General features: G+C 48.9%; 1 protein-coding gene across 5 annotated transcripts in view; it reads right to left on the minus strand.

Annotated features, from left to right (window-relative positions):
* CHD5 (chromodomain helicase DNA binding protein 5) overlaps positions 1–12,545 on the minus strand; it is an 80,437-nt gene that overhangs the window by 34,538 nt on the left and 33,354 nt on the right. For 4 of the 5 annotated variants that reach the window (XM_084652078.1, XM_084652079.1, XM_084652077.1 and 1 more), the window contains exons 7-15: positions 10,614–10,737; positions 8,516–8,682; positions 7,721–7,939; positions 6,149–6,355; positions 5,791–6,002; positions 2,742–2,873; positions 2,006–2,114; positions 1,022–1,213; positions 721–921 (exon numbers count right to left, since the gene is read on the minus strand). In XM_084652078.1, the coding sequence (XP_084508204.1) occupies positions 721–921; positions 1,022–1,213; positions 2,006–2,114; positions 2,742–2,873; positions 5,791–6,002; positions 6,149–6,355; positions 7,721–7,939; positions 8,516–8,682; positions 10,614–10,737 (1,563 nt within the window). Of the gene's footprint in view, positions 1–720; positions 922–1,021; positions 1,214–2,005; positions 2,115–2,741; positions 2,874–5,790; positions 6,003–6,148; positions 6,356–7,720; positions 7,940–8,515; positions 8,683–8,894; positions 8,969–10,613; positions 12,342–12,545 lie in introns of those variants that run through there. The other variant, XM_084652081.1, reaches the window with a different exon arrangement.

The raw sequence follows: 12,545 nt of genomic DNA on the forward strand, positions 1-12,545 counted from the left end.
AACAGTTGATTCAGCTTCTTAGGAATCTCACCCTCTGTGGGTCACACTGTGCTCTCATTTGCACTGGTATAAATCCCAAGTAAATCCATTGGCTTCAGGAGAGTTACTCTGGATTTAAACTAGCACAAATGAGTGCAAACCTTTTCCATCCCTCCCTTTCTCCCTCCCCTCCATGCCAGAATCCTGTTCTCTGGTGTTCTGGTTCACAGGCCAGGCCACATGAAACAGAAACTACAGTTCTTTATCTTACAGAGAGTGCTAAACTGAGAAAATCATATGGGGAAGGAGCCTGCATCCTGGCAAAAAGAATACAATTCACCAGACAGCCCCAGGACAGCAAATTCCCTGCTGCAGTGGTAACATACACGGGTGGAACACACATCCCAGGGACAAAGAACCTGCCTCAAACCCATTAGACAGAATGAGAGCGGAGATAATGGGAACCCAGATGAGCACGAGGAGTCAGAGAAGTCAGAGTAAATATGCTCTCGGTTTGCAATTCCCAAGACAGCCCCAAAGAGAGAGACAGATGCCAGGAGAGGCTCATTAAGAGAGAGTTTCTTTTTCCATTTGTTAGCAGGCTTACAGAGGAGAATTTCTCTACATACCAAATGAGTAAGACAGTTAATCTTTCCTGGCACCTTTCACCCTCTCCCCTGCCAATAGCAAAAATTTGCTTTGCCTCAGGCAGGGTCAGGGCTGTAGCTAGCCAGGACTTACTTTCATTCGGAAAACCTTCTTCCCGCTCCGGATGGCATTGTCTTCAAAGGAGAACTCATTTTCTCGGATCACAGCCCGGCTTTCCTTATCCCCTGTGTAGGTCACCACATAGAAGTCAGGTGCCCACATCTCAAATTCTCGCTCCCAGTTGATAATAGTGGACAGAGGGGCACTAACCAGATACGGCCCTTTCGAGTGGCCCTGTTCAGAAAGGCAAATTCCAGGTGAGTGTGCTGCACCCCAGGCTCCCATGGGATGCCAAGGAAGTAAGGACTGTCTCCATGGGTGCCAAAACACTCACCTCTTTGTACAGGGAGTACAGGAACACAATGGTCTGCACCGTCTTCCCAAGCCCCATCTCATCAGCAAGGATCGTATCGGTTCCCTGGGCCCAGGAAAACCTCAGCCAGTTCAGTCCCTCTAGCTGGTAAGGATGCAAGGTGCCTCCTGTTGCATCAATATACCATGGCTGCTTGTCAAATTTAACTGTAGGCTGTAGGGGAAAGAGGTGGAATGCAAAGTCTGCAGAGCCTGTTCCTCCCCTCACCTTCCTTCTCTCTATAGCCCGCTAGGTTCCTGCTCAAGGCTTTAACACAGACAGACCCAAATCAAGATTTAAATGCAGTTCGTACAGTTCCAAAATGCAGTCCTCCTCCTCAGTACAGAGCTGCAGCCTGCAGAGACTACAGATTCCAGCATGCAGTGGTCTGTTTGTGTCCAACACCTGAGAAATTCCCTTTCCTCTTGATAATTCTGCTTAAGGAATGAACAGAGAAAACGTGTGGGGCGTGGCCATTCAGATGAAGGTGCTGCACTGTACAATCGAGGGCAGCTGAAAATGGTTCCCTTTGACGTAAATGAGATGTAGCGTTAGCCCCCCAGAAAGGAAGACCCAGGGCTGGACAAGGTCTGGGCTTTAACACAAAGAAATACTGAAACAAACTTGCAGTGGGGGAGGTTTAGATTGGATATTAGGAAAAACTTTTTCACTAAGAGGGTGGTGAAACACTGGAATGTGTTACCTAGGGAGGTGGTAGAATCTCCTTCCTTAGAGGTTTTTAAGGTCAGGCTTGACAAAGCCCTGGCTGGGATGATTTAACTGGGAATTGGTCCTGCTTTGAGCAGGGGGTAGGACTAGATGACCTTCTGGGGTCCCTTCCAACCCTGATATTCTATGATTCTATGAAACTACGTTTCTTAGGAGCTCATGCAAGAATGGGGAACAAGTGAGATTCTCAGCTGGATCGCATACCCCTGCTCTGCTGCCTTCACACCCCTCACTTACATCAACAATTGGAGTTTCTGGAGGTTTTTCTAGTTTTTCTTCCTTCAGTTTTCTCCCTTTCTTGTTCAGCCTCTTTGGCGGTTGGATATCATCCCCCAACATCAACTCCCTGGAAGAGACCATTAAACAGAGGGCATGGATCAGACAAGGGGAGCTGGATAGGCAGAAGGATATTCCCCTCATGGCCTCCACACAATGGATTAGAATTCCCAGCCAATCTCCATTCGTTCTTTCCCCACAGAAACTTTTCCGCCCCAGCTCTAGCTGAACCTCCCTGATCATTAATGAGTAGGTTATAATAAGCCAGGCAATTTCACCCAAAATTCATGTAATAATTTACTCAAAATAAAAACACTCCAATATTTTTTCCTAAAAACTAGACAGAGCCAGGCACAATGGATTGTCTTGGAAATGCAATGAGTCAAATTAATACTACTGATAAAAATGAATTACTTCTGCACACAGACAGGCGGATACTCGAGATGCTATAGATAGGCTGTAAACAGATATGTGGACTAGAGATTTTGGGTGCCCAACTTGAGACACCTTAAAAGGGCCTGATTTTCAGAAAGTGCAGCTCACCCACGCAATGAAAATCCGTTCCCTTAAGGTGGTTCCAGTTCTTCACTCAAAATATGGGGCACCAAAAATCACCGGTCACTTTAGATGCTGTAGATCTGCATGACTCTATGCTGCCGGCGCAGACTACAGACCACACTGCCTCCCTGGCTCATACCTGTGATTCCAGTAAATCTGTTTCAGGTTTTCATAGTACGGGATGTCTATGTCGTCAATCTCCCAGGTACACTGGTCGTAAGGTAAATCTTTCCACTTGATCAGGTAGTGGACATCTCCCTTTTTATCAAAGCTAGAATTCATAATATAGAAAAGCACATCACTGAAATGACCTAATGTAACAAACATTGTCTGAGTTGGTGTTTCCCTTGTACTGCCGTGTATTAGCAATGGAAACATCTCCCTGATGAGACAGCTTCCTCTCTCTCAAACACAACCCCCCAGGCCTTCAGAGCCTAGAAGTCTCAGCAGGGTTTAATTAAAGTCCCTTGAAACAGAGAACCCTGCACCCAACAGAACATGCTTAGGTCTCCTGTCAGCTAGCCCCCAGGAGATTTACACGGAGCCAGTGGAGGAAAGAACACCAGAGATGGGCTCTCATACACATGCCCAAAACCATGAACAAAACCACCAAATGTCCAGATATAAATACACAGCAATGGGGGGCCTGCCCTTCCAAAGGCAATGAATTCAGGAACCTTCCCAGGGGGAGTACCAAGACTTGTGTAGGCAGGTTTCAATCCTAAGCAAACAGCTTGCTATGACCCTGTTTTCAAGAAACCGAATACTCCATCCTCTGTTTGCACCTTCAGAGTATGAAGTTGATGCAGAGCTAAAACACCACCAAGAAGGAATCAATAGTTTCAGGTGGAATGGTCCATTAATCTGCTGGGTATGTTTAATCAATCACAGAAGCTAAATGCCACACGATTTCTTTGTCTCTGTGCTGCCTGTAATTTAGGGTTGGGGACAATAATTTATGTAACACCACCGCTTTTAGCACTGTGGCGGCAGCGTGCAGCAGGTACCCAGGGCTGCTCAGAGGCCAGGTAACATAGGGCTGTTAGCGAAAGAGCAAGAAAATTAGCTGAATGTTTTTAAACTTAAAAGAATGAAAGTCAGAAAGAGCAGGGCAGGGTCCTACATTTCAGCCTAAGCACAGGAACGTAGGCACTCATCCAGTATCCTATCTCCAACAGTGCCGGATGTTTCAAAGGAAGGTGCAGGCACTTATGGAATAATCTGTCCCCAAGGAAAGTCCTTTCCTAAAACCCATTAACTAGAAGTTGGCTTATGCCCTGAAAAATGAGTTTATATCCCTTCCAAAATTCTTGGGGTTTGTTAATTTTTTCGTTACTATTGTTGTTCTGGATATTCTCACATTTATATAAATGTCTCTTCCAAATCCTGCTGTGCTCTTAGCCTCAATGGTATCTTGTTGCAGTGAGTTCCACTGGCTATTTTTGCATTATGTGAAGAGGTATTTCCTTTTACTCGTTTTAAAAGTTTATTGAATGTCCCCCGGTTCTTGTAGTATGAGACACTGTGAACAAAAGTTCCCAAAAGACATTCTCTAGTCCAGTCATTCGTTTGAAAAGCTTATCATGTCTCCTTATACATTTCTCATACCAATTACACTGAAAAACTAATAAAAACCTTTCAGAATCCGGTTATTTATAAAAGGCAAGACCTGCCTTATTTACATAGAACGTAACTCTGGCACAGGGTTTTGCCATACAACTTGACTCAGTCCTCGTCAAACAGCTTTGAAGAGAAGTGTGTAATTCCTAATTTAGAAGCTCTACAAAGCGATCCTTGCCTTTAGACTTTAAAAAAAAAAAAAAAAAAGGTATCAACCCAGAAGATTATCTAATACATAGGAAATGTCTTCAGCACAAATAAACTCAGATATCATGGCTAAATAATTGAAATTCATTTAAATTCTTCTCTGCATGCACAGTCCCATCAGCCTCCAAGGGAGTTATGTGAGCATTAGCTACCTCTCAGTATACATGTGATTCCCAAACTCCTGCAAATGTCTTTGATGTGATTTGAGTGAGGGTGGAATGCATGATTCCCCACAGAAATGAACAGCATACACAGAAATGGACTGGGTTTGAGAGTAGTTTGTGTGAGTAATAGCAGCTGCATGGTGCGATCAACAGGAGAAACACTGATCACCCAGTCGCAGAAGAAATTTATGAATTTTTCAGTAAAATATTAGTTGCCATCAGGGACCCAAATAATGTATGTGGGGAAAGTTTAATAACGCCAAGATCCGCCTTTTGGAAGAATTTACTATCTATATTTTTAACGTGCAATTTAATAGAAATGGAAATAATGCAACAATTCATGTTTGGCCTCACTTTCAGCTCTGTAATGAGCTTCCAAGGTGATGGATAGCCTTGGAATAAGTTTACAGCTTTACAGTCTTTAGGAGGAGCAAATTAGGGTTGCAAAAGCAAAGCAGTAGGTAAATCCCCATCCCCTGGCCAGCAAAAAGTTTGGGCTTGGGGAGACATCGCAGGACAAATTCTGCTGTCACTTACAGGGTCTGGAAATTCAGATTAATTCCATTAGAATTGGTGGAATTGTTCTGGGTTAACACTGGTGACACACATGAGCAGCACCCGTCCTACCAAGACACCAGGCTGTCTATGTTCTGATATTACAATGCTGTGCCACGAATGGCCACATGGCACTAGCCTGGATGATCCCTGTGCTCTGGGCTGCCTAAATTCAAGGCCAGATTCAATAATGTCAGTGGGTAGAATCCAAACTTGAAATGCTGTGTGTGTGTAACTTTGCAAACATCTCCCTGATCACTCTGCGGTATGTTATCTTCTTAGCACAAGCAGATCTAACCGTTGCTTAATTAATATTGCCGACAAACTAGGCTTGACATAGAAATACTGCTTGCTACAGAAATTCTAGTTCCCCCCCAAAAAAACCTAGCTAATCACCATAAATCACCACCCCAAAAACCTCTGCAGGATTGGGAATATCACACAGTCCATACTAATGACTTGGGGAGGAACCACTCCCTACACCTTCATTTGCAAAAGGAGGCAAGGTGAATGCATCAGGTTTCACTCAGAATTCCTTCTTCATGGATCTTCACGAGGCCCTACGGGCAATCTTTGCCCCTTGATGTTATAGGAGTTCTAGGAGTCTGTACACCCACCCCTCTCTCCTGCACAACTCCCCACCTGTGGTTCAGGATTCGGTGAATCATCATCCACTCAGGTTTGATGCCGTATCGATAGTACTTCTCCTCCATCTTGACGTACTGCGGGTCTTTGTTCTTCCGCTTCTCGCTTTTGCCATCTTCATCCCCAGAGCCATAGTCAAAGGCCGGGGGTTCATCCATGTCGTTCTTTCTTTGGTAGTTGCGATACATCACGGTGTGGTACAGCTCCAGCTGCGCCCAGAGAAAGCAACAAATGGGGGAGCTGGTTATGTTTCAACACCCCCACACACGTGTCGAAAAGGGCCACAGGTGTGCCCGGCCCAGCCACGGGCAGCATCGCACGCAGTCCCCCTCTCACCAGCCTCGCTGCGTCTTACCTGCAGCTCCTTGACCCAGGAGCAATGCCAGTAGGAGAGTCCTGCCCACTTCACAAAGAACTCCCGCTCCGGGATCCCCTCCAGGGGCTTTGATGGAGGGACAGACAGCTCCAGCTCAGGCGGAGGGAGCCCAGACAGGAAGGGGGCAGGGGGCTCTCGCCAGACCCAGTGCAGGATGCGTTGGACTTTGCCTTTTAAGGGAGGGCACTGAGAATAAAAGGAGGCAAAAATAACACACATACACTCGAGGTTTAAAATGGGCCCCGTCAGCCCCACACAGCAGTTCCCCCTTCCACTTCCCCGGCAGCACAGCCCTGAAACACCAGGGAAAGCCCAACCCATCACTACCAAGCCCCGGCTTCGCAATGGCTGGACACCAGACCTGGCCTGGATTGAGCACTAGACCTGCACTGGCAGTGGAGTCTGCTGGAGGGCAAAGAGGTCTGCAGTGGGGAAATGTAGCACAGATCCTGCCTGGGCCAAGCCATGAGGGGAGCTGTTACTCTTAGCTGTTACATCGCGCAGTGGTGCAGAATCCCCCTAGGAGTAAGCTGTCCAGAGAAGGAGGGCATTGCCAGGGCAGAGAGGGAGGTGCACTAATCCAGAGGCCCCCTGAGCAGTCTCCACTGGCACCTGGTCCATAACTGGAAACTGCTTCCACTGTGGGAAATCCCCAGGCAGGATGGGCAGCAGCGACTGGCAGTAAATTAGGCCCAGACTCAAGGGAACCCAGGGTCATGCAACAAACTGGGCAGTTTTTAACAACCCCAGAGTCAGGCCAGTTCTAGGCCTGGCCTGCCACCTCTGACTCAGCCTGGACAGTCCTGAAAGGAAATGCTGTGCTCTATGTCAACCCCAGGGCTTGTTTCTTAATCAATGCTCTTTTTTACTGGTCGGACAGTAACAAGTGAGTGAGTGAGAGGGGTGAAACGCACGGGGCGGGGTGAGTGAGAGAGTGCCCCCCAAGGCACCTTGAATGATGGCAGATCCATCCCCTGGATGCAGGCGTGCTGGAAAAGGATGGCTCTGTCTGAGCGGCCATGATGCTGCCCATGTCCCAGCTGGGGACAGAACGGGCTGGGAAGTAATCAGTGTTTCACTAGTCCCATATTTAATTCTCCAGTACTGTCGCGGGCTCCACAAATCACGCCTACCCGCCACTGCAGCTCGGCTGCCTCCGATGCGGGAGGCTCCTCCACGCAGGAGATGCATCAAATGGGACCTGACACTTAATCTAAAAAGCTGCAGGGAAATAACCGGTCATCTGCATAGGGCAGCAAGTCAGTGCAGGGAACAGAGCCTTCCAGAGACCCAGCAGGTCCTAGAGGCAGCCTGGGGAGGGGGATGACAGACTCTGCAGAGCAGGAAGTGAGGGGCAGGACGGCAGGCCCATGGGGAAGAGGGCATGGGATGGGGGCACATCAGAGGGGGGTGGGATCAGAGCCCATCAGAGCGGGGCGTCTGTCTGCCCTCACTCTAGCACCAGTTCTGAAACCCTCAGGCCACGCTGAAGCCCGCTCCTTGCCCCGGGGGAAGCGAAGGGGCGGCAGGACAAATGCTGGTAACACTCACTGTACAGCGCGGGCAGAGCCATTCACCGTTTGGTATTTCCGGCAGAGGCGGGTTCAGACAGTGCAGGTGATAGGAAGACGGGCAGGTGTCACAGCACAGCAGCTCCCCGCCATCCTTACACACACGGCAAAACTCCATGTGGTCATCCTCCTCCTCTTCGCCTCCTTCCTCGTCCTCCTCCTCCTCTTCCTTCGGCTCCCACTGGATCCCTTCCTTCTCCTAGGGAAGGTGCATCAGCACAGTGCTGAGTATTTACTTAGGTGGCCCATCCAGTGCCCCAAGGGTGTCTGATAGGTGTCTGAACACACACGGGCGCTTTCCCCTGCGGGCCGAGTTCTCAGCCCTCAGCACCCGAACACGCAGCTGCAAGAGCTCCTGTTGGGGTAGGAACTGCATGAGGAGGCTGAGAAGCCAAGTCAGCCTTGCAGGGATTCGGATCCATGAATCCAGGGAGTCAAGGCCATTTCCAACCTGAGTCTTAGCTCCGCTAAGCCACCTCTCTGGTGAACACTGCAACCAAGTTTGGCTGCAGCCAAGTCCTGCTGCTCTGGTCCAGGACATGGTTTCAGAGCCATTGATCACACGGCACCAACTAAAAAGCAAAGGCTCCTTTTGGACAGGGTGCCGCTGCGACTTAGATAAGCCCATGTGCGGTGAGGAGTGGGACACACAAATCTCTGAGCACTCCTTTCTGCAGAAGAGGAACCCTCCTTTTACTAGTGCTCCCAGCTATGTTCTAAGCTGATTTTCAGCAGCAAAGTTACCCAGTTTCAAACCAACTCCACAGTTACTCACACAGTGCGGGCAGCTCCACTTGCCCTCCGGTGCTTTCTCCAGCTCAGGATCCAGGCAGACGAGGTGATAGGCGCGAGGACAAGTGTCGCATAGGATGATCTCCCCTCCCTGCTGGCAGACTTCACAGTAGTCCTGGTGGTCGGTCTCGTATCCATCCCCTTCTTCAACTAAGAACAAGGGACACACAGGACAGTCAGAGAAGCAGCAGCCATCACATGCTTTCCCAGGAGGAAACGAGACAATTTCTCTTGTAAAAGGATTCATTATATTTAAGGAAACAAAGAGAACATTCCACCTTAGTCCCCATCTATTACATTCCCCTACCTCTCTGTCCCTCAGAATCAGTTTATCTGGGTCTTTGCACACAGCATCATCTCACCTCTGTCTCTCTTTCTCTCTCCACACTGTATCATCCTTTGGTTCCTTCAGGCTCTCAATGGAGAATGCCAGAACCTGGAGAGGTTGCAAGGGAGGCCAGTCAGAGAAACCTCCGCAGATACCATCACCATCAACTGCAAATGTACCATGCAACAATAATACAGCCGAGAAGGACTCTTCCTCTTTGGACTACTCTGGTCTCCCTGTGTGTGCACTAGACTCAGAGGCAGGAGCTCATCCAACCTGGTACAGCAGGGGACAAGGAAGGGCAGGATAGCTCTATGGTTAAGGCACTGGACTAGGACTCAGCAGACCTGGCTTCAAGTCCCAGTTCTGCCACAGCCTCCCTGAATGACCTTGAACAAGTCACTAAAACACTCTGTGCACAACTGCTCCTCTGTAAACTAGGGAAGATAATGAGTCTCCCTTTGTCAGTCTGATCTACTAGGACTATAAGCTTCTTGGGGCAGAGTCTGTCTCTCGCTATGTATTTGTACAGCACCTCGCACAACTGGGTCTCCATGCACTGCTGCAACGTGAATAACAAACAAAAAGACTAAACAGATTCCGTCTTCATGTAGGGGACTGATTTGCAGCCAGTCCCAGTCTTCGTGAGCTCAGCTCTCACCGGTGTAAGAGGTCAAACCCAGAGAATGAGGACCGTGCATTGCCAGGGTGAGACAGTCTCGTTTCCTATCCCAGCAGAAGCTTCCAGCCCCACATCCAGAAGCTGCCCTTTGATTTGTTGAAAGTATAACTTGAGGGTGAAGATAAGAAGCTACAGGATATTTGGAATTTCTGGATCTGAAATATCTCGTGCGGAGCAAGGACGGAAGATAAAAAGAAAAGGATCCTTTCTGTCGCACTACAAGAGTGAATGGCTGCCCAAGCTGAGAACACAGCGGGGACGGTGCTGCCATGGAGCAGATGGCTGTGCTGAGCCAGCAACAGCTGAGGAGAAGCCAAGCTGCTGCCGTGAATGCAAGTCCGGGATGGTGGGAGGAAACAAGTACTGCACTTCGCTCCTGGAGTCCTTCGGGGGCGGAGAGAGACGCCGCCAAGCCAGTGTCAGCAGAATACTTCCGGGCCGTTCGGTCCAAAGGGACCTTTATGGATTTTCTCAGTCGCAGTGAAGCAGAGAAAGTGTTGCTAAAAAAAATCAATGGTATCCAAAAAACGATACATACGTCTGATCCAATACCCTGCTGCGTGCCTTGTCCTGCTGCTTGCATGCATTTCTTATCCCAGGGCACGTCCATGAGGCTGAATGAAGCATGTGCCTTGTGAATTACTCTGGCATTTAACACAGGGAAAAAAACCCTAATCTTGTTCACATCTTCATGCTCCCCTATGTCAGCTAGACACCTTGGCCTACGTGGCTGGCCACTCTGTAAGGCTAAATTTACTGGTGGCGTGTTCCCACAAATACCGTTTTCATGGAAGGGAAACAATGCCAGGCCAGCAGACAGGGCTCTCCCTCCAAAGCAAGGCAGCGCTGAAAGAACGGGAGCTGCTCACACCCCTGGCGAGACACAAGCCAGCAGTGGCATTTCGCGTTGGGTGTGAATGAAGGCTCCCCTCGCCCCCACACACCCCCACATGGAGCCAGGGTCAGATGCTGCACTGGAAGCTCCCACACAGGGCTCCAGGGACCAGAGAAGCACACATCAAAGCAGGAAATCCAAACAGAACAGGAGCGGAGTACAAAGAAATGGCCTACTCCTCTTTTTCTTTCTCCTCCTCTTCCCTCTCTTCCCCAAGCCCGCCGAGCATTCGGAGCGCACCGAAGAGCTGTTGATGCTGGCGCTGTCGAAGTCCGACTCCTCCCGCTCCTCCTCTTCACTCTGCAAGGGAAATCAAACCACACAGTGGCAAAGCATTGGCTTCTCGTCCCCCGCTGCCAGAGGGCCAGTCCTTGTGGCAGGAGGAGCGCAGCACCGAGAAGCTAGGCAAATGCACAGGGAGAACACAGCTCATTGAGTGAGCTCCTCAGGGCTGAGCCCCACTGAGGCCAAGCGGTAAAGCTTGCGGGTTCATTGAGTAGTTAGGGATAGGCCACAGGCAGGTTTATACAGCTCCTGGTGACATTATGCGGAGGTTATGCAAGTGCATCACAAAGTAAATCTTATGTATTATACCAATCTCTTGGACTCAGTGTCGAGCCAAATAGGGCTGGATTGTATCTGGCATCTGCAGGACAATGCTCTCTCTCCTTCAGCTCTGAAGAGAGGCTGCCAAGCCTGTTCCCTGGCACCTCCAGCAGCCGCTGAAGGGAGCAGACAGATTAAGATCCCAAATCACTGAAAGACTCTAAGTGCAGATTTAAAGAGTGCAAATCAAGCCATTTAAATCAGGCGACAGTCCAGCTCCTTCTCCACTTACCTGACAAGAGTCGGAGGCAGGGCTCCCTGGCTGTCTCTGATAACACCTTCACAAATGCACAGATTGCACTGCACAACCAGCCAGGGGTCATCCTGGGACGGCTCAGTGTCCCCTGAACACCGGGTATTGGCCAGAGGCAGGACACTGGACCAGAAGGTCTCAACGGTCTGATCTAACACCTCAGCCGCTAGGGCCACTCCCTGCACCTCTTACCGATGCCAGCAGCCTCACTGGAGTCAATGGCACGGCTTGGGTGAGTCGGGGTTACAGCTTCAGGCAACTAGACAGGTTTAGTCTTGCAGGAGAAATGCAGCCTCCTCACCCAGGGCCTGGTATGTAAAGAGCCGTTGGCTCGTGCCCTTTAAAAGTAGCTCCATGAGATACTGTGTTTGAGCACAGTTCAGATTTTGCCTGGAGCACGAAACGAGACTGATCCAGCCAACAGGAGCTTTGCGTATCAGACACAATGAGGGCTCAGAATTCCAGGCTCACCCAGAATAGCCCCTGCCACGAAAAGCACTAAACAAGCATGTGTGTCTGTTGAAGTGAGGGGGAGCGGGGCTGGGGGAAACAAAGCTACCACATCCTCTGCTAAAAGCGGGGAGCTCTCCTCTCCTCCCTCGCTTGGGTGGCTGCACTACTTCTCCCGGACCGATACAGTGAGGGCACCCCCGGACCCCCCGTTGCTTCAGTCTGCCATAACCCCGGCACGTGCATGCGCACACAAAAATTCACACACTCGCTACTTCGTTGATTTTTTTTTTTTTTGCAAATAGTTAAATGAACTAAAACTTACACTGTGACATCACACCTAAAATTAACACTTCTAAATTCTCATTCTGGACCCTAAACCCTTCTCCCCAAAGCTCTGATTTACACACACACAAACACACACTGTACTTAGTCCTCTGACTAACCGTGGGAGAAACTCTGAGCTTTTAGCATCACTTGAAAATGTGAATGCACAAATCTAGGGTCCACTTTTGAAAATTTGCCACATATTCACATACTTATGATTGAAAACTACTGCAGCGGATTGGTTCAAAAACGCTCCTTTCACTTGAATCTTTGTTGCACAAAAGTAATTTACAAATTGATTATATTACATGTAATGGCTCCAGAGGGTTAGTGAACTCCAATAAGGCTAAATTAATGGGATTCTGATCAATATTATCAAGACCTACAGGAGTTCTGTCCTTATTCTATAGTTATTTAAAATATTTATTCTTTAAAATACTCTGCATACATTTGATATTCATACACTGCCAAG

Source organism: Lepidochelys olivacea, assembly GCF_965140295.1.
Source record: "Lepidochelys olivacea isolate rLepOli2 genome assembly, chromosome: 18".
In the NCBI taxonomy this organism is placed as follows: Eukaryota; Metazoa; Chordata; order Testudines; family Cheloniidae; genus Lepidochelys; species Lepidochelys olivacea.